Source organism: Thamnophis elegans, chromosome 3 (assembly GCF_009769535.1).
Source record: "Thamnophis elegans isolate rThaEle1 chromosome 3, rThaEle1.pri, whole genome shotgun sequence".
Classification (NCBI taxonomy): domain Eukaryota; kingdom Metazoa; phylum Chordata; class Lepidosauria; order Squamata; family Colubridae; genus Thamnophis; species Thamnophis elegans.
The window spans coordinates 42,791,904-42,818,593 of NC_045543.1; the positions used below are offsets into that span (position 1 = coordinate 42,791,904).

The 26,690-nt window shown below is 37.6% G+C and overlaps 1 protein-coding gene across 1 annotated transcript in view; it reads right to left on the bottom strand.

Moving 5' to 3' along the window:
• Nucleotides 1-26,690, bottom strand: part of EPHA1 (EPH receptor A1) — a 78,310-nt gene that overhangs the window by 46,220 nt on the left and 5,400 nt on the right. Inside the window, exon 2 of the mRNA XM_032213565.1 lies at nt 22,217-22,284. Within this exon, the coding sequence (XP_032069456.1) occupies nt 22,217-22,284 (68 nt within the window). The remainder of the gene's footprint in view (nt 1-22,216; nt 22,285-26,690) is intronic.

Consider the following 26,690-nt stretch of genomic DNA (forward strand, 5'->3'; position numbering starts at 1 on the left):
GGGTTGTGACTTTAAGTATATACCTCCCACCCTGGCTGGCTGATAAAGGAGTCGTTCTCTGTAGCTCAAATGGTTAACTCCCTGCCTGGGAGGCAATAGAGCACAGGTTCGATTCCCAAAAAACTTGGGTATGGCTAGCTGATGAGAGCTAAATAGCTTGAAATAGATCTATACTAGTCTCCCTTTATTTATTTATCAGCATAAATATAACAAATGTAACAAAAAAGGCAACAGTAAAAAATATTGGGTTTCTGTCTGGATGGTCTCTTGTGACGAGCCTAATGACAGAGAGTGGAAGTGTGACCTTCCTCCCATACTTGGGCATACCAGGGGTTGTGACTTTAAATAAATAAATATATATATATATATATGTATGTATGTATGTATGTATGTATGTATGTATGTATCAGAAAGTTTGTCATTTTGATTTGGGTTTCAAATAAATATATTTTTAAAAGATACAGTGTTGTTTTTATAAAACAATTAGCTAGCTTTAAAAGGTCATCTACATGCAAGGACAGAAATTACTTTACTCTGGTCGGTGGGTTTGTGTGTATGCATGTCCGTGTCCTTGTGTGCATGCCTGTGGTCCTACTTGCTATGAAAAAATAAAAAATAAATTGTGTGGATTGGCCACAGCTAGTTTCAGGCATTACAACCTGTGGCTTCCCTCAAATGGGTCTTTGAGAGAGAAGATACTGTTTTCTCTAGAGGACCCAAAAACAAATTTTAGGTTTCATAGTTCGTTGTTGTCATTTATGTTTTATGGCCTGTTCTTTTTTAACTTTTTAACTTTGGTTTAAATGGTTTTTGTTGTTTGGCTATTTACTTGTGTGTGTTTTAGGTGTTTTTGTTTATTTTTTCACTGAGTGGGCCACTCAGTATCACGAATGTGAGATGAGAGGCTATGCAGTATAAATGGAACAAATAAATATGTAAATACAGTGATAACCAATATGGCTGCAAAGTTATAGTCAGCAGATCAAGGGAAGAGGTTTGACTGGAGACATAACATGCATGGTACCTGGAAGGTTTGTTATTCTTCTGAATCCAAAATGCTACTCTAAACTTTATCCTAGAGAAAAACCTTTCATCCTTCCATAGCTTAGGGAAATACCATCAGATTGATTAATGCCAGGGTGCCCAAAAAGGGAGGGCTGATAATTTGGCAGCAGAGCACACCTTTTCCATGTAGATAGTGCCAGATTAAATTCCTGACATTTCCAAGTAGAATATTTTAGCAAGGAGGCAGGTAAATATTTTCGCTAGACATCCTGCCCTTACAAAGTGCAAGGTTAAGTAAGCAATGTTTGTAGAAAAGAAAAATGTAAAGTCCAATTTATTTAAAGTACTCCTTATTATTGAATACCAACCAGCAGAATCTATTCAAAGGTCACGGAACACAAAACAGTCAAGAAAATTAAAATTAAATCAAAAATACTGGGAATATGTAATACGTATATTCTGGGAATTAAAATACAACAGACATTGGATAGGTACTAAATAGCATAATTCCACAAAGAAGGTAAAAGAGAGGTAGGGATTTGATTGTGCAACTACTTCTGTCAACTTGACATTTTGACCCTCCCCCCCCCCCATCTCAAGCCCTTTGTCTGGTAGTGACTGGTCTTAAATGATGGCAAAGTGGCAGTCATATAAACTTTAAATGCAGCATTCTAAATTGGAGTTGGGCCACCCTTAGAGACACATTTATCTATTATTTGTATTGGGTCTTTAATTAATGACTCAATGTACTTTAGATAGAGGCCCTTCCTCCTATCCTGCGCACATTCTCCCCCTTCCCCCACCAGCAACAACTGCATGCTATAGTTTAGGCTAAGCCAGAGTGAGTGTGAAATGGGAAGATGGAATAACCTTGAGGAACAGAAGGAAGAGCTGCAACTGAGACAGCAGGGAGATCAAAGAAATCTGAATTTGAGGCTGAAATGTAACCTGAGAAAGCATCTCAGAGTCAGACATGATCTTTCATAATTTTCATTAAGATAAAGGGAGGAGGGAGCAGGTGTATTCAGATTGAGAATATTCTATTATTGTGACCTTATAATAAAAGTAGTATTAGCTTGTGTGTCTTTGGTTTCCAAGTTTGGTCTACTTTAAATGACTAACAGGGTGGCCCAAAGTCACCTAAAGAGCATCTGTGTTTTAGCGTAGTCTTGAACTGTGCATTGCTGGTGCCAATCCAACACTATTGATCTTATCTATTTAATATATAATCATATTGTAATGTCACATTCTATACTGTTTCTGAACAAAAACATCCCTATATGGCAAGCCAAACTCTAGATTAATAGTGAATAAGAATAACTGAGGTCAAGTTATTTCAGCTGCTATGTTGGCGTATGCTGCTAAAAAAACTTGTGCTACAAAATCTGTCTCGAGAGCTATTGATAAATATCCATCAAGAGGAACCCTACAAGATGAGCACAATTTTCTTGGGCAGCATGTATGAAATGTCCAAATGTTCCATAGAAAAAGCTATTGATTTGAATTTAGCCAATTTACGTGAATTTCAGAAAACTGATGACATCAGTTGAAATCTAGGTGTTGAAACAAGAATTCTATTTATTAAAGGTCTCAGATATTTGGGATACGATTTAGCACTAGCATTGTCCAAGTGACTCAACGTAACCAAACAACCTAGATATGCGATGGCCTCTATCAGCTGAACACATTATAGAATTCATTTTAGCATAGTTCTCATTTTTTGTACTACACATGCAATATTTAGAATAATATAACTGGCAGTTGATTATGTTCTTTTTAAAAATTACTTTAGCAAGGAGCACTGTGTGAACACTTCCACATTGCTGTTTCTATTACAACAATACACTCCAAAGCTCTTTGAGGAGAGCTCTGCGATAATTTTCTCTTCCATCTTCCTACAAACCGACACAAGACCTGCAAGCTACAGCTGATCTAGAATGCAGCAACACAGGTATTTAGGGGTCCACCTTGGTTACAGCTATGTAACATTGGTAGTTTCAAGTCACACTAATTGCCAGTGGGCTTCCGCGAACTGACTCTCACCTTTAAAGCCCTTCATGGGGCAGGGCCTGGTTATTTGTAGGATCATTTGTCACGGATAATCTCTTTCCCTTGTATAAGATCAGATATAAGCTTGTCATGCTCCAGGTTCCATCTCTTTAATAAGGTCATTTTCTGGGAAACAGAAGACGTGCCTTTTTTGATGCCTTATGGAATAGCATTCCCTCTGAGATCTGGCAGGCCTTGGGCCTGTCTTTCATAAAAAAAACTTTGAAGGTCTGTCTGCAATGGGTCAGTAGCATTCCAGATTATTGTTTTGATTATTGAATTGCCTTTGGGGGAATTAGTTTTATGTTCCATTATCTTTTCGGATGTGTACATTTCACTGTGTTGTTGCTTTAACTGGATGCTACCCTGAGTAGTTCCTAAGACGATGCCAGTATAAATGGACATGAGGAATACTCAGAAGTGATGAAGACTGTTCCATACAGGTAGTCCTCAACTTATAATCATTTGTTTAGTAACTGTTCAAAGTTACAACAGCACTGAAAAAAGTGACTTATGGCTCCTTTTCACACCGCTGTTGCAGCATCCCATGGTCATGTGATCAAAATTCAGATGCTTGGCAACTGGTTCCTATTTATGATGGCTGCAGTGTCCTGGGGTCACCTTTTGTGGCCTTCTGACAAGCAAAGTCAATGGGGAAGCCATATTCATTTAAGAACCGGGTTGCTAACTTATCAACTGCAGGGATTCACTTAAGAACTGAGGCAAGAAAGGTCATAAAATGGGGCAAAATTTACTTAACAACTGTCTCAGCAACATAAAGTTTGAGCTCAGCTCAAAAATCGAGGATTACCTTTACTGAGCTATCACAGGTCCTGGAGAAACCCAAATCCCCTCATCCAGCCATTCCTCACAAAAACGGGAAGATGTCATTCTCCATGTCCTTATTTTAAGTTGTGCCTGGTTCTAGGCAAAACCTTAAAGCACTTCCCGGGTTCAAATCCACCAAGCTACCTCCCCCCCTTGAAAGACCTGCTAGGACAGCTGAAACCCCAAAGCTGAGAGTTGGGTGAGGCAAATATTCTTTTAGTCAAAAAAAGTGCTAAACCTCCCACAAGCTTCCTAGAACTGCAAGAGGCCAAAAAAATAGGTTTTACTCAGGTTTGAACTTTGCAACTGCAAAGCCAGAAAGGAGTCCACTCCCTGAGTGGACGCTGCTAATATTGTGGGATCATGAAAAGTCTGGTCTTCATGATCCCATAATATGGGATCATGTAGTCCTCATGTTGAAAGATGAAAGAGGCTCTATGTTTTTTCCCAATTGTTTTTATGACACTTACAGAGGAGTTGGAAGCTTTAGTTTCCATTTGACCATTCTACAAACCAGGGAAACTTGAGTTTACAGCAAAGCCCAAGTGCTCCTATTAGAAATTCCCCTAATAATACTTTTCCATGTCTGTAGTGCGAAAGACCATTGCAAAAATCCTAGAGCAGACATTATTTTCATGAGGTTGAGAAAGTCAGAGTTGGAGGTGGGGGGAGGGAAACAGACCTCAGTAACAAGTAACCCAAATTCTCTGCAATTCACTTAAGTTTCTTGCTAGAAAAAGAGGTAAAGGTTTCCCCTGCCCAGTTGTATCTGAATCTAGAACATGGTGTTCATCTCTGTTTCTTAGCCAAGGGAGCCAGCATTGTCTGATGACGCTTCCATGGTCACGTATAGTCAGAATGACTATACATCAAATTGCATGGAATGCTATTACCTTCCCATCAAAGTGGTACCTATTTATCCACGCTGCATCAAGGGACACAGTGGCTCAGTGGCTAAGATGCTGAGCTTGTTGATCAGTAAGTCGGCAGTTTGGCGGTTTGAATCCCTAGTGCCATGTAACGGAATGAGCTCCTGTTATGTGTCCCAACTTCTGCCAAACTAGCAGTTTGAAAGCATGTAAAAATGCAAGTAGAAAAATAGAGACCACCTTTGGTGGGAAGGTAACAGCATTCCATGCACCTTCGGCATTTAGTCATGCCAGCCACATGACCATTGAGATGTCTTCGGACAGAGTTGGCTGTTTGAAATGGAAATGAGCACCACCCCCTAGAGTTGGGAACGAGTAGCACATATATGCGAGGGGAACCTTTACCTTATTTATCTACTCACATTTGCATGCTTTAGAACTGCTAGGATGGCAAGAGCTGTGGCAGGAAAGGAAACTCACCCCATCCTGCACTGCTTGAGTCTCAAACTGCCAACCTTCCAATTGACAGCCCAATGTCTTAATCACTAAGCAAATGATAAGAAAACTCAGATCTCTATTCTCCAGATGAAGAAAGTTCCAGAAGATGCAAGTATCCACTGGAAGTAAAATTAGTAGCAAATAATCCAAAAGGCCTCTGGTGATATAAATAAAAAATGCTGGAAAAAATGTGTTTTGTAGCAGCTTCTGCTCCAAACAAGCACAACTATACACATCCGTAGATAAACACATACTACATCTATCTAGATTTGTCTTTGGCTCTTTCTCTTTTCAAGAATGTAGATGGCAATTTTGATCCATTTCTCTTTCCCTTTCCGTAAATGGTGACTGGCATTCAGCTGTGACCTACCCACTTATATTTGTGTGTGTGTGTGTGTGAGAGAGAGAGATCAACTAATGATTTAAGCAAGACAAAGTCAAAGGGGACAATTTATTCTGGAATTGGCCATTCATAAATGGAAGGATTTTGAGGAACGTGGATTCAGTCTCCATTCTGACTCTCAGATGTCTGAAAAACCTCTGAACCTAGACAGACTACAAAAAATGTACTTTTAACTTCATGTATCAGAGACAGGAAAGTTCTAGCGTAGAGGAGTGGTTCAGAGTGTGAGCTGTGGGTGGTTTTCTTCTAATTTCTGGTCTAAATCTCCCTCATCCCTTTATCTGCAATAAAAGAATAATGAAACCCGCTTATAGGACTCTGGTAAGCATTTCCGAGATGCAGATCAGGATGTGAAAGGCTTTAAACATGCTAAATGCTGTATAAACATAATAATACTTTTACATAATTAAAAACAGAGCTGCTATTTTAGGTGCAGGGATAATTGGGTTACAAGATTTAATCAGTTTAATTGGCAGATTAATCAACTGAATACTTGGTTAGTGAGTGAGAACTCATTTATGTTGGGGGAGGACACGTTAATTAGTGGCCCTTTACATTTGGCATGCTTTTTTTTTTTTTTTTTTTGAAAATATTAAGATGGCCCTCTGAATGTTACTTACTGAGTGAGATCAGTGGGATTTGTAGTTTGTCAAGTTCTGGAGACTCAGGATGTAATCCTGATCTAGAGTCTGCTAGAGTCTTAGTATTTCAAATATTAAGGTACCATTTTGTTTTCATAATTAACTCTTGATCATTCAACTGCTTGTCTCACATTTATTTTGGTATCTTGAAAGATATTGAGATGTTGTTAAATGAGTATTTTAAAATGCTCCAATTATTTACAGTGGAGGTTAGGAGCAGGTGGGAGTCCCTGTCAACCCTCTAAGGGTTAGAAGCTAGAATTGGGTTGGGTTGGATGAGTAATTGGATGGAAACCATTAGGAAATAGTGGGGCTCTAAGCAGGACTGAAAGTTAAGAAAAACGCTCGAAATGCAAGGCCAAACCATTTCTATACCATGGCCAAGAAAATTGCATGGTTGTTATGTAGTCACCAGAAGTTTGAGTTGACTCAAAGAAGGTTCACCTTTTCCACAGTCCACATAAGATTTTTTTTTAATGGCACATTATGTGTATGTATTAAAACATATACTTGAAGTTAGCATAATACCCATCTCTATCAATGGCACCAGGAAGTCAAAAATAGAACCACACAGAAAATATTGCCCCATGATGTGAGAGCCAGATAGGTGTAGCAATTAGGGCTTTGGATTAGAAGAGAATGTCCAGATTCAACTTTATTCTCAGCCACAAAAGCTCGGTAAGTGTGCCAGTCAAGATCTTGTGACCCACCCTATTTTGTTTTGGTGGATAAAAACTGAAGGAGGAAGTGTTAAAATAATACCATGAGGTCCTGGAAGAAAGCAGAGATATAAATGGAAACATGGAATGGAAATATCATTAGCTGCATTAACTGGTATTCAAAACTACTCAGCATTCATGCATCGAAGTGGCAGTTTATGTATTCATTTGATTTAGATCCTACCTTTATTTATATGTATTTATTACGCAACTCTAGGTGGCAAATACAGTGCTCTATTAATTGGCATGGGAATTGTTAACAGGTGTAAGTCTTCATTTGCTTTCTTTCTGTTTTGAAGCAATTAGGTGCTACTTAAAATGTACAAATTGTCTTATTTTCACCATTTTTGAAATGTATAATCAACTTGAAGAAACTAAGCACCTTAAAATCTTCAGTTTCTTTCAATCAATTTCAGTAACATAAGAGGTATATAGTTACAGCACAGGATTATCATTGCAAGAAGTGCTATATTTGCTGTTATTGAGCTGGTGAAGAAAAATGGGGTACAAATCTAACAAAGGAAGAATGATGATGTATGAATAAATAAGACTTGTTTATAGATGTTCATTGCAAGTCTCAAATTAATTGGCTGCAGCTGGTACTTGTCATTAGAGTTTAAAAATTCCATCTTGTAAATGGCACAAGTCCAACCAAAACTACTGTTGGATCACATCAATTACGTGAATTCATGAGATGGCAACTCCTAACTTGGCTGGGGAAGTGAATGATATGGTATGAAACCACCTTAGAGGAGGAATGTTGAAGTAGCCACCTCACCAAATGTTAATTAGATCTCTGAGTTTGCTATGAAACTTGGGTAAGATGTTAGAGTAAGAAGCCTGCTGAATTGCATTGCAGAACTTGCTGATTTGGTCTCCTAACTTTAATACTATGGGTGAGGTTTGTTTTGTTTATTTGAAGGACCAGCCTTTCCAGCTTTCCAAGAGTACAAAGAATCATATCAGCCAATCCTGCTGTGCTGTCAACGCTTAGAGCAGTTAAACCAAATAACAATTATATGGTCTGAAAACATACTGGGTTATTAAACTTGCACCTTAATGTGATGACAAACTAATCAGTCTCACTACTCAATTCAGACCATAGCTCTTAGCCTATTCCCTGGACACATCCTGTCTATAGTGCTGATGTGGTTTCTGCTCATCTGGTGGAGCCAGGTTTTCTGCTTCAGTTGGTTCACATCTCCTTTGGTGGGATTTCCCTACCAGATAGAAAGGAACAGCTGCACTTTCTGGAGATGGGTATACATGGATGGATGGATGGATGGATGGATTCCAAGTGCACATTATTTCGATACTGCTAAGAATTTGTGAAGCAATTAGCTATCAAGTTTGCTAAATGCGCTTGGACCAAGCCTTTCCTCTCATCCTTATATAAACCATGTCCAAACTTGCATCTTCTAGACTTGCAGTTAACCAAAGTACAAACATGCCCTGCAACTTTTCTTTCCTATCCTATGATGTTGCCTTCATGTCATCACCAACTCATGAATGAGACAGCCTTAAGTGATCCTTAACTGTACTAAAGATGTTCAAGCAGTGGCTTCCCCCTTCTTTTGATATTATTCAAAAGAATCTGTCACCCATTATCTCAGAAGGATGCCAGGTGACATCAGAGACCAGATAGGAATCAGCACTAGGGGCTTCAAACTTCATGCCTGTACAGTATTCTGCTGATATTAGCTATGTGATAGTGAAGAAAGGCCCATAGTGAGTTGTTGAAATAATGAAGTAGATTGGGACTACTGTATAGCATGAATGCACATGAAAGGAATAAATAATGATCAGGCTCCAGACTAAAACAGATCTTAAGCAAAAGCATAAGGAAAGATATTTCCCAAAGTGCTTAGAGAGCCATCATCAGTTACAGTAGCTGGGACTGGGTCAGTTGTACAAATGATCCGATTCATTCAAAATTGCTTCACAGGATGAAAATGAAACACTCCCATTAATACAATATGTACAACAATGCATTATGTAAAAATACTGGGAACCATCTTAAGAAGCCAAATCAACATATATAGCAGTATTGTATATGGAACTTTTGTGTCAGGTTATTGGATTAGTAAAGAAAAGTTTCAAATGCTGACATGGAATTTGGTAGCGGAAGAAAAGCAGTACCTACATGTCACAATGGAGTTTAACATTACGGGAAAAGAAAGAGGCTAAATATATAACAAAGGACTTGATGAAAATAATATTTATTTACTAACATCTATTGAGCAAGAAAAGCATAAGAGCAGGTGGTATATTTCTATATGACTTGGAAGGACTGCAGCAGTTAAAATGAAGATGTCACTAGGACTTAGTTTTCTTTTTCAAACCAGTCTAATATGTGTTGAATATAAAATATTAAGTGGTCGGCATAAATAAGTACGGAAGTACTTATGGTCCAAAAAGCTTGAAACTTTTAAATTGTATTACCATGTTTAGCTGCTTAACATACTGTATATCTGAGAATAAACTGTATTTCCTTTGGCCCATCTGCTTCAAGGAAGGGGGCAGGACTTTCAGACAGCCTGCCCAAATATCTTTGGGTTGATTAAAAACATAAATAAATAATATAATAAAAGTTTGCTTAATAAAAAAAGACTTCTATTGAGATGTCTAGAATTAATACAGCAAAAGATTAAGTCCAAACTCCCTTCTTCCATTGCTTCATTATTAAATATCTACTTTATGAGGAAGACAATATTGAAATTAATTCAGTGGAAAGTTAATAACTGGTTTTGATTGCAATGTTTAATTATCAATAATATTTATTTCTTATATTGATTTACAGTATACAGTCCCCCACCTCACAATAATGACTGGATGACATTAATAATTTTGAAGATGAAGATAAAATCTTTTTTGGAACATTTATTTCACAAAGGTCTAGTCTCAGTATCTTCAACTTAGTAGTATTGCACTACAAGAATTATAGAAACAAGGAAGGCTATTGTAAAACTTGACTACATTTAAAAATCTTGCAACAGACAATTTGGAGTATTTGTAAGGCTTCATTTATAATTTTATGGTAAAGTTTAACTTGGAATCCAAACAAATCAAAATTTGCATGATTAAATGGATGCAGAATTTGAATGCAGTAACAGAGACACAACAATGGAAAATTTCAATGGAAGATGAATATTCAATTGACTCTGAATATTATACTTAGAGAAAATTGATATACTTGTTTTATCATAGATATATCACTCCAGTTTTGATTATTAAAATAGAGAAGTTATTTTTTAAAAATAGTTGGAAATGCAATGGACAGGTTGTATCATTTTTCACATTTGGTGTCAATGCTCTAAAATCCTGGAAAATGATTCCTACTAACTAGAAGGAAATTGATTTTAAAAGTTGAGTTATTTCAACCTGCAATATTCACACTCAATTTTACTGAATCAGATATTCTGAGTATATTGAATTGGTTTTATACATGCTAATTACTGCGAGGACATTACGTATATATTTCTTATTGGAAAGAATGTCTGATTTCCTTTTGGAAGAATGAAATTTCTTATAGGAAAAAGCATTGGTGCCCGCTTCCAGGTACTGGTTAGAAAAACATGGATGGTGATAGTGATGATGATGGTGGTGATATTGCTGATGATGTCTTATTTGGCGGAAAGTGGCCCAGATTGAAATAGTGACATTCTTCTACTGAAGGCCTGAGGAGACTACATTAAATACTGACATGTCCTAACTCTTTCCATAGTAATGTTGGCCCTATTTGCAGAACCTTGAAGATACCCTCTTCCAACTTCACATACATATATTCCGCCTAAAGTCAGAGGCCACACAAATTAAAGTACTCCTGCATTTGATCAGAGACAAGTAGCTGTCAACTTTCTTTTCGGTTTCTCTGACAAAAACCCTTTGCAGAAAATTTATTAGTAATGTCCTAGGGGGGTGAACAAGGCTCCACAATGCTTTGCTTTTCTTGAAATGCTAATGGTCTGAGGAAACAGAGAATCAATGGGCAGGAAGTCTTTCATCACCTCATTCATTGCCTCCTGATTCTCCCCTTCAATTGCCCCCTTGCACTTTTTAAATCTGTAACCCCCCCCCCCCAGCTGAGTTCAGAGACTGTAATTTTTGCAAAAGAGAAAAGAGAGGGAAGCTCTCTAGGCAGAAGTGCTAGGGTCATATTCTCTGTCCAATTTACTGTACAATTACTTTCCTATGAACCAACCCTTGCTCCATAATGTTCTCTTAGTAAATATGGATTTGGGAATCTTTGTTTGCTAACTAATCCATAAACATCAAAGAACTTTGAACAGATTTTTTTTAAGGAAAAGGAAAAAAGTGGGTTACTTGTGTAGCAAGCTGTATGGATAGTCAGAAAAGACAGAAATTTGGAAAATATGTTTTTGTGAAGGGCATCTGAAATAGTTATTGGTGAATGTGTGATTCTAGGAATTACATCCCCCGTGTGTATATGTGTAAGTGAATTTATGTTGCTGAACGAAGCTGGTCTATCTTCTAGGATGAAAGATCATACGTGCAGTTTCTCACTAATGCATCAAGACTCTCACTGTGGCACATTATCCAAAAATGCAGTTCTGTCTACCTGCATTCTTTCTTGATTGCAAGTTCCTTGGAGACAGAGAAAGGCATCTCTCTTTCTCTCCCTCTTCATAATATATATATATATATATATATATATATATATATATATATATATATATATATATATATATATATATATATATATATATATATATATATATATATATCCTTACATTTCAGCAATGCCTACAGCGGCATGGTATAGTTGGAATAACTAATGTCATTATGTACTAACTGCCAACTACAGTAAGCCCTGTGTTTCTCATCGGCATCTCCCAAAGCTTGTCCAGGCAATTGTTTCTTGCAAAAATGAACCAGGACACCAAATATTTGCATCTAAATGTGACAAGCTAGGAACAAGTTTTCTCATGCAGGCATGCAAGTGCCCTCCTCCCCCCCTTGAAAACTGCCAATCAGCCAATTACTTCTGTATGATCAGTTCACACCAGGAGGGTCCTAAATTAAAGGCTCGCTGAGATTTTTGTGGCCTGCCCAACACAATTGCTCTGAAAGACTGTTAATCGTTAATGGCTGAATAAGATGAAGGAAAGAAACAGAAGAGGAAGTAGTGATTAAACCTGCATGCATAGCAGGAATGTTATTAGGTGAGTTACTTAAGGAGACTGGATCTTAGTCCACGATCTTTGCTATGCAAAGGTGGCTATACTGGATCACCTTATTATTTTTATCCAACCTAGTGTTGCTTCCTGATGGTTTATAACTCCAGATGTCAGTCCTCTTGCCCCATGTTGTCACCCTCTGTGACAGGACCAAATGTTGTGATCAAGACTCTGACATCATGTAGCCACTTGCTCACCAAACTAGATATAGATTCTTGAACACTCCTACACACACACACACACACACACACACACACACACACACACACATTTTACTGTGCTGTGGTCACAACATATAATTTAACTATACCCACAGAAGAATATGGAAGATTTCAGCAAAATATATGCAGACTTCATCAATAATTGCTTGGAATATTCTGTGAATCTTTCACTATATAGATCTCTAATCACATTACACTTAATATAGAATTAAGACCTGTGGGATGCAGGAATGTATTCCAGTATTCACTGGCAGGCAAATCCATTGTAAAAGTGTGTATGTATGGACCCCCTACCCACAGTTTTCTCTCAGTCTTGGCAAAACAGTAATTGGAAATATATGTTTAATCAGCAGGGGGACACAAGCAATGTTGGAAAACTCAATGCAAAGGAATAACCATGTTAGGGGTCCCCCCCACCCCCGCAGCAAATGCAGAGTATAGCAAAGGCTCTGTGTTTTTTCCTATCTCAAGAAGTTGAAATCTCCTCAGACTTAATTGGGGATGTGAGAATAATTTGTTTAGCTTATGCAGATTTAGCTAATTTGCACTTCCTGTACAATGAACCAACTTGCATATATCTGCAGCTACCTTCAGTTTTCCAAAACCTGTGATCAACTTAGCAGTAGTTATTGTTATTATTCGATATTTATCTTGCCTTTTAAAAGCATATTTGGTCAATTCAAAGCAATGCACATATCTAATTATGGACTCCTTCTATTTTCTACACAACCACCACCTTGTGAGGTGGACTGGGATGAGTCAAAAGTTTGTACAAAAATACATACTAGAGTAGCAGTTCCTCAAATCTGTATATCATATAGAGAAGTGAAAACAAAATATACCAGGACAATCACTTGCAAAGTTATCTATGTTCAAAATACACAAGAAAATTCATATAAATTTTTACATAGACAAAAGCAACAAACTAATAGGGAGTTTAAATAAATTTACTGGAGAAAAAAACAGAAAGTTGAATAACACTGAACTTGACAAATTGGCCCTTTTCTAAATCTAAATCTTCCTTCCATCACAACAATAAAGGCAAGATATAAATACATAAATAGGCTTTTCCATTTTTTTTCATTTTCATTTATTTATATCCCATTTTTTATTTTTATAAATAACATAAGGCAGCGAACATATCCAACAGACTGTCCTCCTATTTTCTGCTCAACAATAACTTGGCAACAATATTCGTCCTCAAGAAAAGTAAAAAGACCAAATTTATCAACATTGTTTCTAGTTATATATATTAGTGAGGTTATGATCACAATTGTGACACCTCTCTCTCTCTCTCTCTCTCTCTCCTCTCTCTCTCCTTCCCCCCTCCCTCCCTCCCCTCTCTCTCACACACACATTTGCCCCAATATGCATAATTATATATTTTCTTGCACTGAACCATTTACTCTTTTAAAAACCATCCAACTAATTCTTTCTTGCACTCTTCCTGGTGCCTGAAGCTTCCTGATAATCTCAAAAACTCTAGGTGATTAATGGACTAGGACTTTCCTTCGCCGAAGCCATGCTAATTCTTCTTCAGAAGACCTACCCTTCTACATGCTTAACATTTTATCTTGAATAATCATCACCATCTTCTGCTTGCTTCGACAACGCATATACTAGCTTGGAACAACACAGGGAAGTTAGGCATCTTATCTTTGACAATGCTTTTTACCGTTTACATAGAACAAATATTAAAGTACAGGTAGTCCTCAACCTACAATTGATTGAAGTTACAATAGACTCCCCCCCCCCAAAAAAAAAGATATTTACACCCCATGTGAAGTTCCAACAGCTACTCCTTTTTCCTGTAGTCCAGTGGTTCCCAAACTTGGCAACTTTAAGACTTGTGGACTTCAACTCCCAGAATTCTCCAGCTGGAGAATTCTGGGAGTTGAAGTCCACAAGTCTTAAAGTTGCCAAGTTTGGGAACCACTGCTGTAGTCATTTGGCCACACTATGGACATCTGGCAACCAGCCCACATTTACAGTTGTTTGCAGTGTCCCTGTGACTGTGAGTACCTGACCTTTTGTGTGTGAGAGAGAAATTGATGTTTACTTCTAGCCTACCAGTAATCGAAGTGTTTATTCAAGGACCACTACATAAAGGTTGTAAAATCAGGCATGGTCACATGATGACCTGCTTAATGACTGTCATGACTTACAACTATAATTGCAAGCTCAATTACAATTGTAAGTTGAAGATTACATGTATACTAGCTTTTAAAAGAGCAATATTAGGCACCAATGTTTAAAATACAGCATTGTTGGAAGAGCAGAAGTCAAATATTTTTTTGTGGATTGCTAACTGCAGGACAAACAGTGACACATTAAAGGAAAACCCAATTTTCCCAATTTAGATTAACAGGGATCAGTGCTTAATCACAGAATACATATTTTACTTATAGAGTAGAAGACCTGGTTTGATGGTTGGTCTATAAAGCAGGGATTACTCTGCTTGACTAAATATTATACAGAAGATAGAATGACTTATTTCTCTAGAGCTCCTTTATTTAGTACCTCCTTTACAGTACCTAATATCACATTAAGGACTTCTTCTTAGTCCACAACAGTTGAAGGAGAAAAGTAATACATTTGTAAAATAACAGACAATCAGAGGGTTAAAAAGAATTGGTGTGAAATTCTTAAAGACAGGATTTGTAGTGGATGATCTAGCAATCTTGTTTGGTGTCTTGGTCAAAGTCAAAGGCTCTGGGTAAGACAGAGCAATCATTGATTACAAGAGACAGCGCTCAGAAATGCACACCCAGAAAGATATATTATAAACAATTTTCCTGACCCAAAAGCTGATTTGTACATCTTCCCCATTTTATTTCACTTTACAAATTATAAGAAGCTCATGGAAACATTAAGTTCCAGGTACATTCCTCAAAATCTCTGCTAATTAAAAATAAAGGAGAGGTGCTTGTTAGTCCCAAAGTTGCTTTTTCAAGAGACAACTGGACTTCCTTGTTTTTCTTTGAAGACATTTTGCTTCTCATCCAAGAAGCTTCTTCAGCTCTGAGCTTCTTCAGCTTCAGATGTCTTCAAAGAAAAACCAGAAAGTCCAGTTGCCTCTTGAAAAATCACCTTTGGGACAACCATGACCTGGATAGCTGAGAATCTCTATAGACAGGTGTTTGTTACCTTCTTCTCTGGGTTGTTCCCAGGATCACCTTTGGCTTGCTAAGTAATGAGATGGTGGCAAAGGGAAATGTCTCCCAGCAAATCTGGGATCTCACCCCTAAGTAGCAGTCCACTGCTAGGAACAATGCAATTTCTATTTGCTCAGAAGAACTTGCTATCTTCCATGAATGGACTCTAGATGTCCTGTTAGATTCTGGGGCTGCGCTAATACCAACAAAGTGTTGAGACACACATGCTCTAATGGAAGATAATCCAGATGAGCTGCATGTTGTCATATAGAACTGAACAGACAGATCTGAATGCTCTCAGGATGTATTTCAGCTTGGTCTAATGGGGGCAGGCAGTTCTAAAGTGATGTGCAGCCAAAATCATTCATAATATCATTCTGAACATTCTATGTGTTTGTTGATCAATCTACCCCTGAGAAGCAGAACTTCCCCACAAAATTCCAAGGCGTTATTTTTCAGGCATTATGGTCACCATTTAGTTGCACCAAACAGGGAGATCTAAATACTATAATCTCAAACCACTCAAAAAACAAAAACTCATTGGCAAATTTGCAACAGTAACCTTTGGTTTCAACAACAGTGGCTGGAATTTTTTTTTAATTCAACTGAAAGTTACTCAGAACTTTTATGAGTGTACTGATCTCATTATACCTCTTATCAACAGTAGCTAAGGACCGGAAATGAGTCACGACCACACCAATTAGACCTTGTCCTTTTATTACATTCTATTTTAATATATATTCAGCATAAGGTTGACATACGCATATCTACCGCTTGGGCTATTTGTACTCTTGGTCTCATCTTTTAGAGAAGATCCCCCCCCCCACTTTCTGCATTTAGAAAAGGAAGTGCACGAATGAAAGGATCATTGTAGTGTATGTTTATGGATAAATATATATTGATAGGTGTCCTCCCATCCGGAGATGACTATTTATAATGGTTAACAGCACTTTGACCCAAAAAAGTTTAGACTACAAGAGTTGAATTGAATCAGAAATTATGGCGCTATTCTCATATACAGTATCTACAATGTCAGCATTAGCAAAGCCATCCACTGGAAGAAGAGATTTACCAATGTAGGAAGGGAGAAAATGCAATTAACCATGTGGCAGCCAAAATGTGGGAAGGCCAGCACTAGGTGCTTGCCCGAGGTTGAATTAAGGGAATGCTACACAAGTTTGTTTCAACAACTAATTTATTTAAATGATGAACACAATTAAATGAGGAACTGCATTGTGACATGGAAAAAAGGCTTTGATACAGCAAGAAATCTGCTGGTGTGAAATTGTTTTCTCTGCATATTCTTTCTCTCTTCCACTTTTGTAGAAAAGCAGAGATCTGCACATTGTGTGGAAAACAGCACAGAACTACCATGCAACACTGAAGATGTTTAAGAAGAGTTTGGACAACCATTTGTCTGAAATGGTATAGGGTTTCCTGCTTGAGAAGACCTCAAGGTCCCTTCCAATTTTGTTATTCTGCTTAAAACGATGGTGAGCAGATTAGGAAGAAAGTATGCATGAGTTTCCTATGGGGATGTAAGTAGAGTAGGAAAAAAACCCCAATGCATCTCTTAATTAATCTGCATAGCTTGTCTGCAATTGTCAGGAACACAAATTTAGGAAATTGGAATATAGTGGCTGAGATTCACCTCCTAACAGCTTTGCGCCTGTGGCAGACTTCTTGTAAACTTGCATCAGTGCAATATTATTTAGTGCTTCCTCCCCTCTTGATCGTTTAAATGCTTTATTTACTGTTGAAAAAGTATTCTGAAAAAGACATACAGACCAAATATACAATTGTACATTGTATATTTCATCTTTTCACTAAAAGTGGAGATGTGCAATTTTTAAAAGTAGAATAATGAAGCATGATAACAATACTATTATAAATGCACTGGTAAACTGCATCCAACAGACTCAGGACTATGCTACTGTTATGCCTAAATACTAAATAAAAATGGGTTTTGCTTGCAATCAAAAGATAGCAAACAGGAAATGAGCTTGATCCCCTCCAGAAAGAATTATAAAAGTGGGGAACAACCACACAGAAGGTTTCCTTAAGTTCCTAAAAAAACATACCTCTGATGAGAGAAGGAGAACAGGTGAAAATCTTCTTAAGGTCATAATGCTAGGATGGTTCATAAGGACAAATGCCATCTGCTGAAATGGCTAAAGATAGCCCATTTTCTAGCAATTACTCTCTTTTCAGCCCTATGAAACTCTTAACATTCAGGAGAAATAAGGGCGAAACCTCAAGTTCTTTTATATGCTTCTGTTTTATGAAGAGGGTGAGAAAGGAATATGAATCGTGGCAGGAAAAAGAGGAAGTAATGAAATTCTCTTTCCCAGTCTTCTGTTCTAGTCCAGTTACAAGCCAGGAGGAAGACTACACACACCACCAAACCTGTTTTCTTCAGGGTAGCCAGCATGTTGCAATTACTTCTTGGCTCCACTTTGAAAGGACAGCGTTGAATTACCCAACAGCTACGGCTTTTATTCTTTACACTTTCCAAGGTCAGAAGAAATATAAATAAGCATGCAGTCCTAGCAGTATCAAATACTGGTGTCAGGACACAGATGGTAGTTCTTTGACTTCAAGGAAATAATTGACAACCTTTGTGACCGAGACATGCCTTGGACTCAACTAGAGAAACAGACAAAGATGAGCATTGCACAATATTTGTTGGGGCCGTTGCCTAGCAGCACTATCCAGCAATTATAAGAATCTCAGGATTCTGACCCTGTTCAGCTGTCAGTCGTACCCTGACACAAAAGAATGTTCAGTGTTCATTAACCACAATGCGATGAGATATCCTATTCACAAGAAATGTGCCTTGCCATTATTATAGAAGTTCCTATAAATCCAAGAGGCTACAGCTCATTTTAACAACATTTTGGAACCTTGATGGATTCAGGTGGTGTATTATTATTAATAAGTGACACTATGTGGTCAATCTTTTCTGGACCCAGAAGATAAGCAGGGCCAAGCCTGTTTAATACTTGGATGGGAAGCTCCAGCAAGGCTGTAATGTTGGAAAGTTGAAAAGTCATGCCAGAAGAGAACATTAGTACGTAAATCATTTCTATGTTGCTGCCAATTTTTTTTACATAGGTATGCCCACGAAATTGCAGGGAATTACATTTTATTTGAAAATGGCTTTAACCAACCAGCAATATAATCCAGCCTGAAAGCATAGGTGTAGTTTTGACAGCCTATTTGTTTCACATTTAAAATGCTGTTATATTTCAACCCACATTTGTCTTGGGACAAGATCACTCAGCAAATGCCTTTTTCAGGACACCTTTAATCAGAAAAAAAATGGGTACCGTGTTTTCCCGAAAATAAGACAGGGTCTTATTTTCTTTTGACCCCAAAATAAACACGGCCTTATTTTCGGGGAGGTCTTATTATTTTTGAGGTGCAGGAGGCGGTGAGCGTGGTCACCCCGTGGCTGCTGCTGTCTTGCAATATTTTCAGGAAGGGCTTATTTTAGCGCATGTGCTCAAAAGTCTGATTGGGCTTATTATCCAGAGAGGTCTTATTTTTGGGGAAACAGGGTACTTAAAAGAAACACAACCTTTTCTGAGATGGCAAGTTATGTGGAAATTTCTTCTTAGCTCCTTCATGGCATCCCTAAGATGGGATGGTTTTTCCTTTCCCTATATCAAGGGTTCCCAGTTTTTTAGAGACTGTTATCTGCAAAGTTCATGGAAGTATACATTTTCAATTGTATCCTCCTTATCTGGAAGTTTTTCTCCCAGGCATCAGAATGGCCCAACTCTGTTGGTTTTTAGGTAAAGATAAAGGTTCCCCTCACACATATGTGTTAGTCATTCCTGACTCTAGGGGGTGGTGCTCATCTCCATTTCAAAGCTGGAGAGCCAGCGCTGTCCAAAGACATCTCCGTGGTCATGTGGCTGGCATGACTAAATGGTGAAGGCGCACGGAACTCTGTTACCTTCCCACCAAAGGTGGTTCCTATTTTTTCTACTTGCATTTTTTCATGCTTTCAAATTGCTAGGTTGACAGAAGCTGGTCAACTAACGGGAACGCATTCCGTTACGCGGTGCTACGGATTCGAACCGCCAAACTGCCAACCTTTCTGATTGACAAGCTTGGTGTTTTAGCCACTGAGCCATTGGTTTTTAGGAAGTCTATAAAATCATGACCATCTGACCATGGGCCCAGAATAGTATGACTATTCCTTCTGATGAAGAAAAATCTAATAAATAGCATGTTGATTGTATGTTTCCATTTTCTACATTGTTTTTTCCCCTATGGATTGTCTATATTGCTAAATTTAATGTTTTGTTTTTAATCTGAATTTACGAAGGTGGAAACTGTATGCTGTTCAGGCTCAGCTTCAATTGGAGCAGCTTACAAGCCTTTGTAAACAAATGAGTAAATATTTTTTGTCTATTATGATCATTTTCTGCTTTTCATTGGCCTGAACTTGCAATTGTACTGTGTTAGTTAGTCAAATTCCTTGTGGGATGAATGCCATAAGTGCCATAAATTGCTCTACCCTTCTCAAAGTTCATATCCCTTGTCCTCCTTATCTTGGCCTCATCTCATCTTGTGTCCTTGCATTGTGGTAGTACAAATTAAGAAAAAAGGTGACTATCACAATCTTATTTAGCCACAAAAAGCAAAGAAAGACCACAGTCTCTCTATGTAGAATAAACATTGAATATTAGTAGATACCGCTAGTCAGAATTGCAAAAGCCTTAACTACAAGAATTTTTAGTTAGGAATTCGCAAATAACTTCAATATGCTTTATATCTAAGCACAGGGGAAAGTCTTGTTTTTTCCCCTCCAGAATGACAAGCCTGTGAGATTGATTGTGGCTTATAGATGATACAATGAAGGCTCACATTGCTTGCATTAACCATTAGTAATGGGTTGTACCAATGCCCCCTCTTAGAATTCAACATGACACCTTTTGTGGTGGAGGGACAAATATGCTATAGAATGGATTTAGCATCAATAGTTAGTCCCACCATTTCCATGGCATGCCTTCTACTATGGAACAATTTCTTGTTGAAAAGACCAGCCCTCTTCTGATTACAGTTAAAAAGGAGAACGAAATACATTTTAAGCTTCTTGTTTAGTGTTTTGAATGATTTTTTCATTTGACTGTATTTTAGATATGGTTAACAGTACACAATCACAAAATAAAAATGGATAACATAAAAGACATTCAATTGATCAATTAGAAATTCTGGAATTATGATTTCAGGAAACTCTTTTCTCATTCATTCATTCATTCATTCATTCATTCATTCATTCATTCATTCATTCATTCACTTTAGATAGCCACCCACCTCACTACCATATCCCAGTGCTACTTACAAAATTAAAAATGCAGAAAATGATACCAAATCAACAAAAAACAAACAGGAAAAATAATGTAAAACATAAAAAATAGAATTATTAAAAACATAAAAACAATAAAGCAGCATTCATTTTCCTAAGGTGGGGGGGAACATTCTTTTGTATGGATGGGGGAAGGGAGGCAGCAAATGGTAGAAATTCCGAATATTTAAAACACTACAGGAAGATCAAAAAAGCTGACATGTGTGACAGTTCCCCAGAGGCAACTGAAATATACAGTGCATTCCAAAGAATTGCAAAGTACAGCAAAGTAGTCTTCCACAAAGCCATAAAGGAAGAGAGAGGAGGGGTGGAGGGAGCGAGGGAGAGAGAGAGAGAGAGAGAGAGGGATTCATTTGGGAAAATGTATTAAATATGGATGACCCATTGCAGAATTAGAAATTTTAGAATTGCCACATAAGAGATTTTGCACTAAGCAGTAACGCTTGATCAGTTAATGCATAGTTCATAAATGGGCTTGTGCCTTTATATCCCACTCCTGTTGTTGAAACTGGATAAAAAATAAACCAGCAAACAAACCTAGATAAGAAGGGAACCAAAAAAATGGTGGGGAGGGAATAAAAGAAGCAAAAGAACAAGAAATGACTAGATATCAGAAAATCAGCAAAATCTATCCAAGAAACAACCTGTGGATTATCTCACAGATTAGAACACTGCATAGAAAATAATATGCAATAGCAAAATTACACTGAAATCAAGGTGAAGTTCAGCAAAAAAAAAATGTTTGCCTCTTGAAAGGAAATATTAAAAAAACAGGAGATTCTTGGTGACAGATGAATCTTTCTTCCCCGTGCTTCAACTGTTTTCCTTGCCTCTTCACATCTAAATCTTGGTCTTTGTTTTTCTTCTGGAATATCCCCTTTTAAAATCATTTAAAATTTCAGGCTAGCACCCTTTATGTTGATGTTGATTTTATTTATATGCCGCCCTTTTCCCCGAAGGGGACTCAGGGCGACTCACAGGATGGCTTTACTGTCTTTTCAACCCCTATTCAACTTTTCTAAGGCTTCTGCTTCTTATTGACCCTCATTTGTCAGACTTCTCTAGCTACTTGGCCCTTTCTAGGAGCCAAGCAACAGAGCAGCACAGACAGAGGGCTTCGTCTCGCTCTTTGACATTAAGTAAACCAACTAATCTCTAGCAGAGATTTCCTAGCTGCCACTGAAAACTCAGCTCCATGCTGCAGTGCAATACAGATTGTTTGCATTCTAGTTTTTGTGGTTTGTACTTACCCCTGAATCTGGAGGGTCTGGCAACCAGCCTAGTTCATTCTGAGAAGTGCTTGTGTCCAGAAGATTAACTGAAAAGAAGAATAAGAAAAAAAAATTGAGTCAGCCATCAAAAACGTGAAATTCGTACCAACCTTGCCTGAAACAATTAATGAAGAATCACCCCAAAGGCCTACATGGTCACAGTGGTGAGTTCCTAACCAGTTTACTACCGGTTTGCTCGTGCGTATTCACAGAAGCGTCCAGGCAGGTGGGCGGAGCCTCCCGCCACCACCACTACTGGTTCGGCCGAACCGGGAGCAACCCACCTCTAATGGTCCAAGGTTCTCTTCTCACCAGAAATCAAAGAGATGCTTTCAAGAAAATCCGTAAGCATTACGAGGGGTAAAGGTAACCCTACTGCTCGAGCTTTCCATCCACTGCTATTCAGAGGCAATCCTGGAAACAAAATGTAGCTCTAGGAGTTTGATCAGCATGATCCTTAGGATCTTTTAAGAGGTCACATGTCTCTTAAGCACCAGAGGGCTGGTCAAGAAGAAATGGGTGGAAGCTTGTTAAAGAGAGATCCAATCTAGAGATAAATTTCCTGTCAGGGAGAACAAATAATCAATGGAATAGCTTGCCTCCTGGAATTGTGGGTCCTTCATCACTGGAGGTTTTTAAAAATAGACTGGACAGCTATTTGTCTGGGATAAAGTCTCCTGCCTTGAGCCAAGGGTTGGGCTAGAAGACCTCCAAGGTCCCTTACAGCACTATGATTCTATGTTCTATTTGTTCCTGTAACATTCTCAATTGTAGATGGTGCAGACCTAATGATTATGTTAATAAAATGTAATTATATAATCAAGGACCTGCAAATAAATCAAAATAGTTGTTATGGGAAAGGCAGCTATCATATAATATTCTCTGATAGTGACTAATTAGTAAGTCAAGGAGGACAAAACTAAACCCGGTGCTTAAAAAAGCATAGTAGATTAAGAGTATGCTTAGGTTGTTCGATTAATTATCTTGTCCTTGGTACCGATTATTAAGGGCTAGAGGTAATCCTCAACTTACGATGACTGGATGCTTAGTGACAATTCAAAATTACAACAGATTCCCCCCAAAAACTACTTATGACCTGACTTTGTAGTTCTGATGTCGCCTCCTCCCTTGGGGTCACATAATTGCATTTGGGGTATTCAAACATTGGTCCATGTTTATGCCTGTTTGCAGTATCCTATGGTAATATGACTATGATTCACTATGGTTTTTTTCTGGAAACCAGTGTTTACGTTTCTAGCCAAAACTGCCTCATAGCGAGCAATGTGTTTGCTTAACAACAGTTGCATTCACTTAATGACCACTTAATGGTCATGTGGTGACCTGCTTTATGACTAACATGATTTATGACTGTCATTGCCTGGCTCATTTAGTGATGTAACTCGAGGACTACGAGTACAATGGAAAGTGGGACAACTCTGTTAGCAACTAAGAATATTGGAAGTCAATGTTTGTGATGAGCAGATCACGAATGTGTTTGGCAATACTCCTGCAGAGAGAAGAAATAAAGCCAAAGGCCTAAACGTGGTGATTCTGAGCTTAAGGCAGGGCAATGGTAGTTCTCTTTTCTAATATAATACAGTGCATCACACGACAAATATGCCTGACAAGCTCTATGGTTCTATATTTGAGAGAAAGAAAAACCAGTCTCTAACATGAAGGCAATGAAAGGATAAATGTAGATATCTCAAGAATATAATGGGGGGGGGAATAGAGATACCCTATTCCTTTCTTTAAAAAAAATATTTTTTTATTTATTTACAAACATGCAAAACACACGCACACAAAACTTAGACGTACACCACATTTACACAATACAATACGAACAGGAACTTCATGTTCTCCTTATATTATTTCCCCTTCTAGTATATTTCATTTGCATTTCACCATTCTTAACCCTCTTATTTTACTCATTTGTCTGCTATATTGGCTGATCACCTCTAGTAAATTTAAACCTCTTGGATGCATATATATATGTGTTAATTCCCCTTAACTACTACTTTGGGGCTTTGTTGTCTTCCTTCATTGATCCTTGTTTCTTTCCTCCATCCACCTATACCTTTTATCCCATATCTGGTAGTATTCTGTTTCTTCTTTTCCCTGGATTTCTTTTGTTAATTTATCCATTTCGGCACAATCCATAACCTTTCTTATTATTTCATCTTCGCTTGGAATTAATTTGTTTTTCCATTTCTGAGCGAAGGCAATCCTCACCCCCGTAATTATATGTAAAATTAAATACTGTATTTCTTTTTTTGTATTTTGCAGTCATTATTCCTAGTAAAAAAAACTTCGGGTTTCCAATCTATTTTGACTTCTGTTATTGCCTCTAGCCAATTTTTGATCCTTTTCCATCAGAGATACCTTATTCCAAATTTGAACTAAACCCCCAATCCAAGGCTACCTAACAATTGGAGTTAGTCTTTAGCTTTAAATATCTGTGAAGAAACTGAAAGAAATTCTCCAACCTTGATAAGAAAAAAAGAGCGACAGCCTTAACACTAGTAGGAACAAATTGAGAACTGCATAAATTCTATAGGCAACCCAAGAAAAAGAACATTATCAAATATATTGAATTGAAATTATGCTCACATGATTCCCAAATCTTTGGATGATTGGTTTTGTTCCATGGGCTGTCCTCTAATGAATCGTTTATACAAACATGCTTATTTTTAAAAGGAAAAAACATTATTTTAAATTTACTGAGGGGTACTTGGTGCTCTCTGAGAGTAATGGAACCCCTCATTTCAGCCCTGAGCTATAAATATTCTCCTTTATTTTACATTTGCTGAAAATTATCAATAAAACAAATTCTGGAATGCTAACCCATAAATGCATATAATATATCTCTTCAGGTATTTATTTGTTAGAGAAAGAAGGGAAGTGACATTTGAACAATGAAACAATGGAAGTCTAAGTGTTGGAGTTTTGTGTTTTCCAATTTTGAAGAAAGAAAATCTGGGACAAAAAATTACTAGCCTAATGAAGTCCTTTTGTGACAAATATAGGCTGAATCAAATTGTCTTCTCACCCTTGGTAGTTTCTAGATAAAGAGAGATAATTAAACACAGAAGTCTTGGATGTAATGAAAGTAATGCTAAATTTAAGCCCAAATTCCCTCGAGAGAGAATAAAAGAATTTTGGCCAGGAGATGCTATGTGTTTTTCTGCCAGAGATTTAACAGTAGTCAACTGTTGATCTGTTTATGAATCCAACTTGCTTGGGCCTAGCACATTTTTGACATCCAGCCAAGAAACCAAATTTCCATTAAGCTAACTAACATATAAATTACCAGGCACAGATAGACCTGTAATTAGAAGGATCTAATCAAATCTTTTTAATAAATTGGTCTAAAATTTGCTTGAGACCATCGTCTTCTTTGTTAATTTGAGAAAATTAAGCTGTTAAAGAAAGCCATTCTTTACATTATTTGACATCTGATGAGTCTGAATCTCCCACATGTAATATTATAACTAATACTTGATGGCATTTGACAGCTGATGAAATAAATATTTGCAGAATATTCTATGGAGTTATAGAGGAGGAGTAGGAAGGAAGGAAGGAAGGAAGGAAGGAAGGAAGGAAGAAAGAAAGAAAGAAAGAAAGAAAGACAGACAGAAAGAAAGAAAGAAAGAAAAAAGCTTTGATACTTTTCTTGCTGTTATTTCACTTTATTTTTGGAGGTTTCATCCCATTGTTCCAGTGAAGGATGCTAGTTTTGTTTTTCTCCATTCCAAGGAGCAAAGAAAATGAAGTTTGGATCCATCTCTTCCCTTCCCCTTCTTATCTTCTTCTTTGTCACTTGGTTAAAATTCAAACCAAGAATAACAACCATGAATCTTAGGTAGCTCATCTTCCCTTGCTTGCAGGGAACTATTTCCTTGAGGCTATTAGGTTACACTTGATTTATTAGATTTCATCATCTAACATCTTTCAAAATCAAGGCAGTTCCAGGGATTCATGCATCATAAATCTTAGTAATTTTAAAAAAATCAACAACCAAACGTTTAGATTCTGCATTCTAAAAATGAAGGCTATGTTGCTACTACTGCATTTTAAGCTAGCAAAAGCATGAACAGGGACAAGAGGAAATTACCCAATTAATTAGAACTGGTTCAGGGATCTACACTAAAAGCAGACTTGATCGGCTAGCAGGCTGTAAGAAAAAAAAAAGCCTCTATATGTCAAAGAAAGTGTGTACAGTCATAGACACTTTTGTCTTAAATCCACACAACGAATAACTGAATTGTTTGTTCTGCTACATGGGTAAAAAGACTGAGTGTCAATCAAACTTAAATCCAAGAAGCTTCCTGGTGTTTAAGAGAGTTTAAGGGTTAGAACATGTAGCCCCTGCTTTCTTTCTGATCCCTTTTGACCTTCAGTGATGGAATTCTCACATTCAGTTTCGGGACTCTGCATATTCAGCGTACCCCAA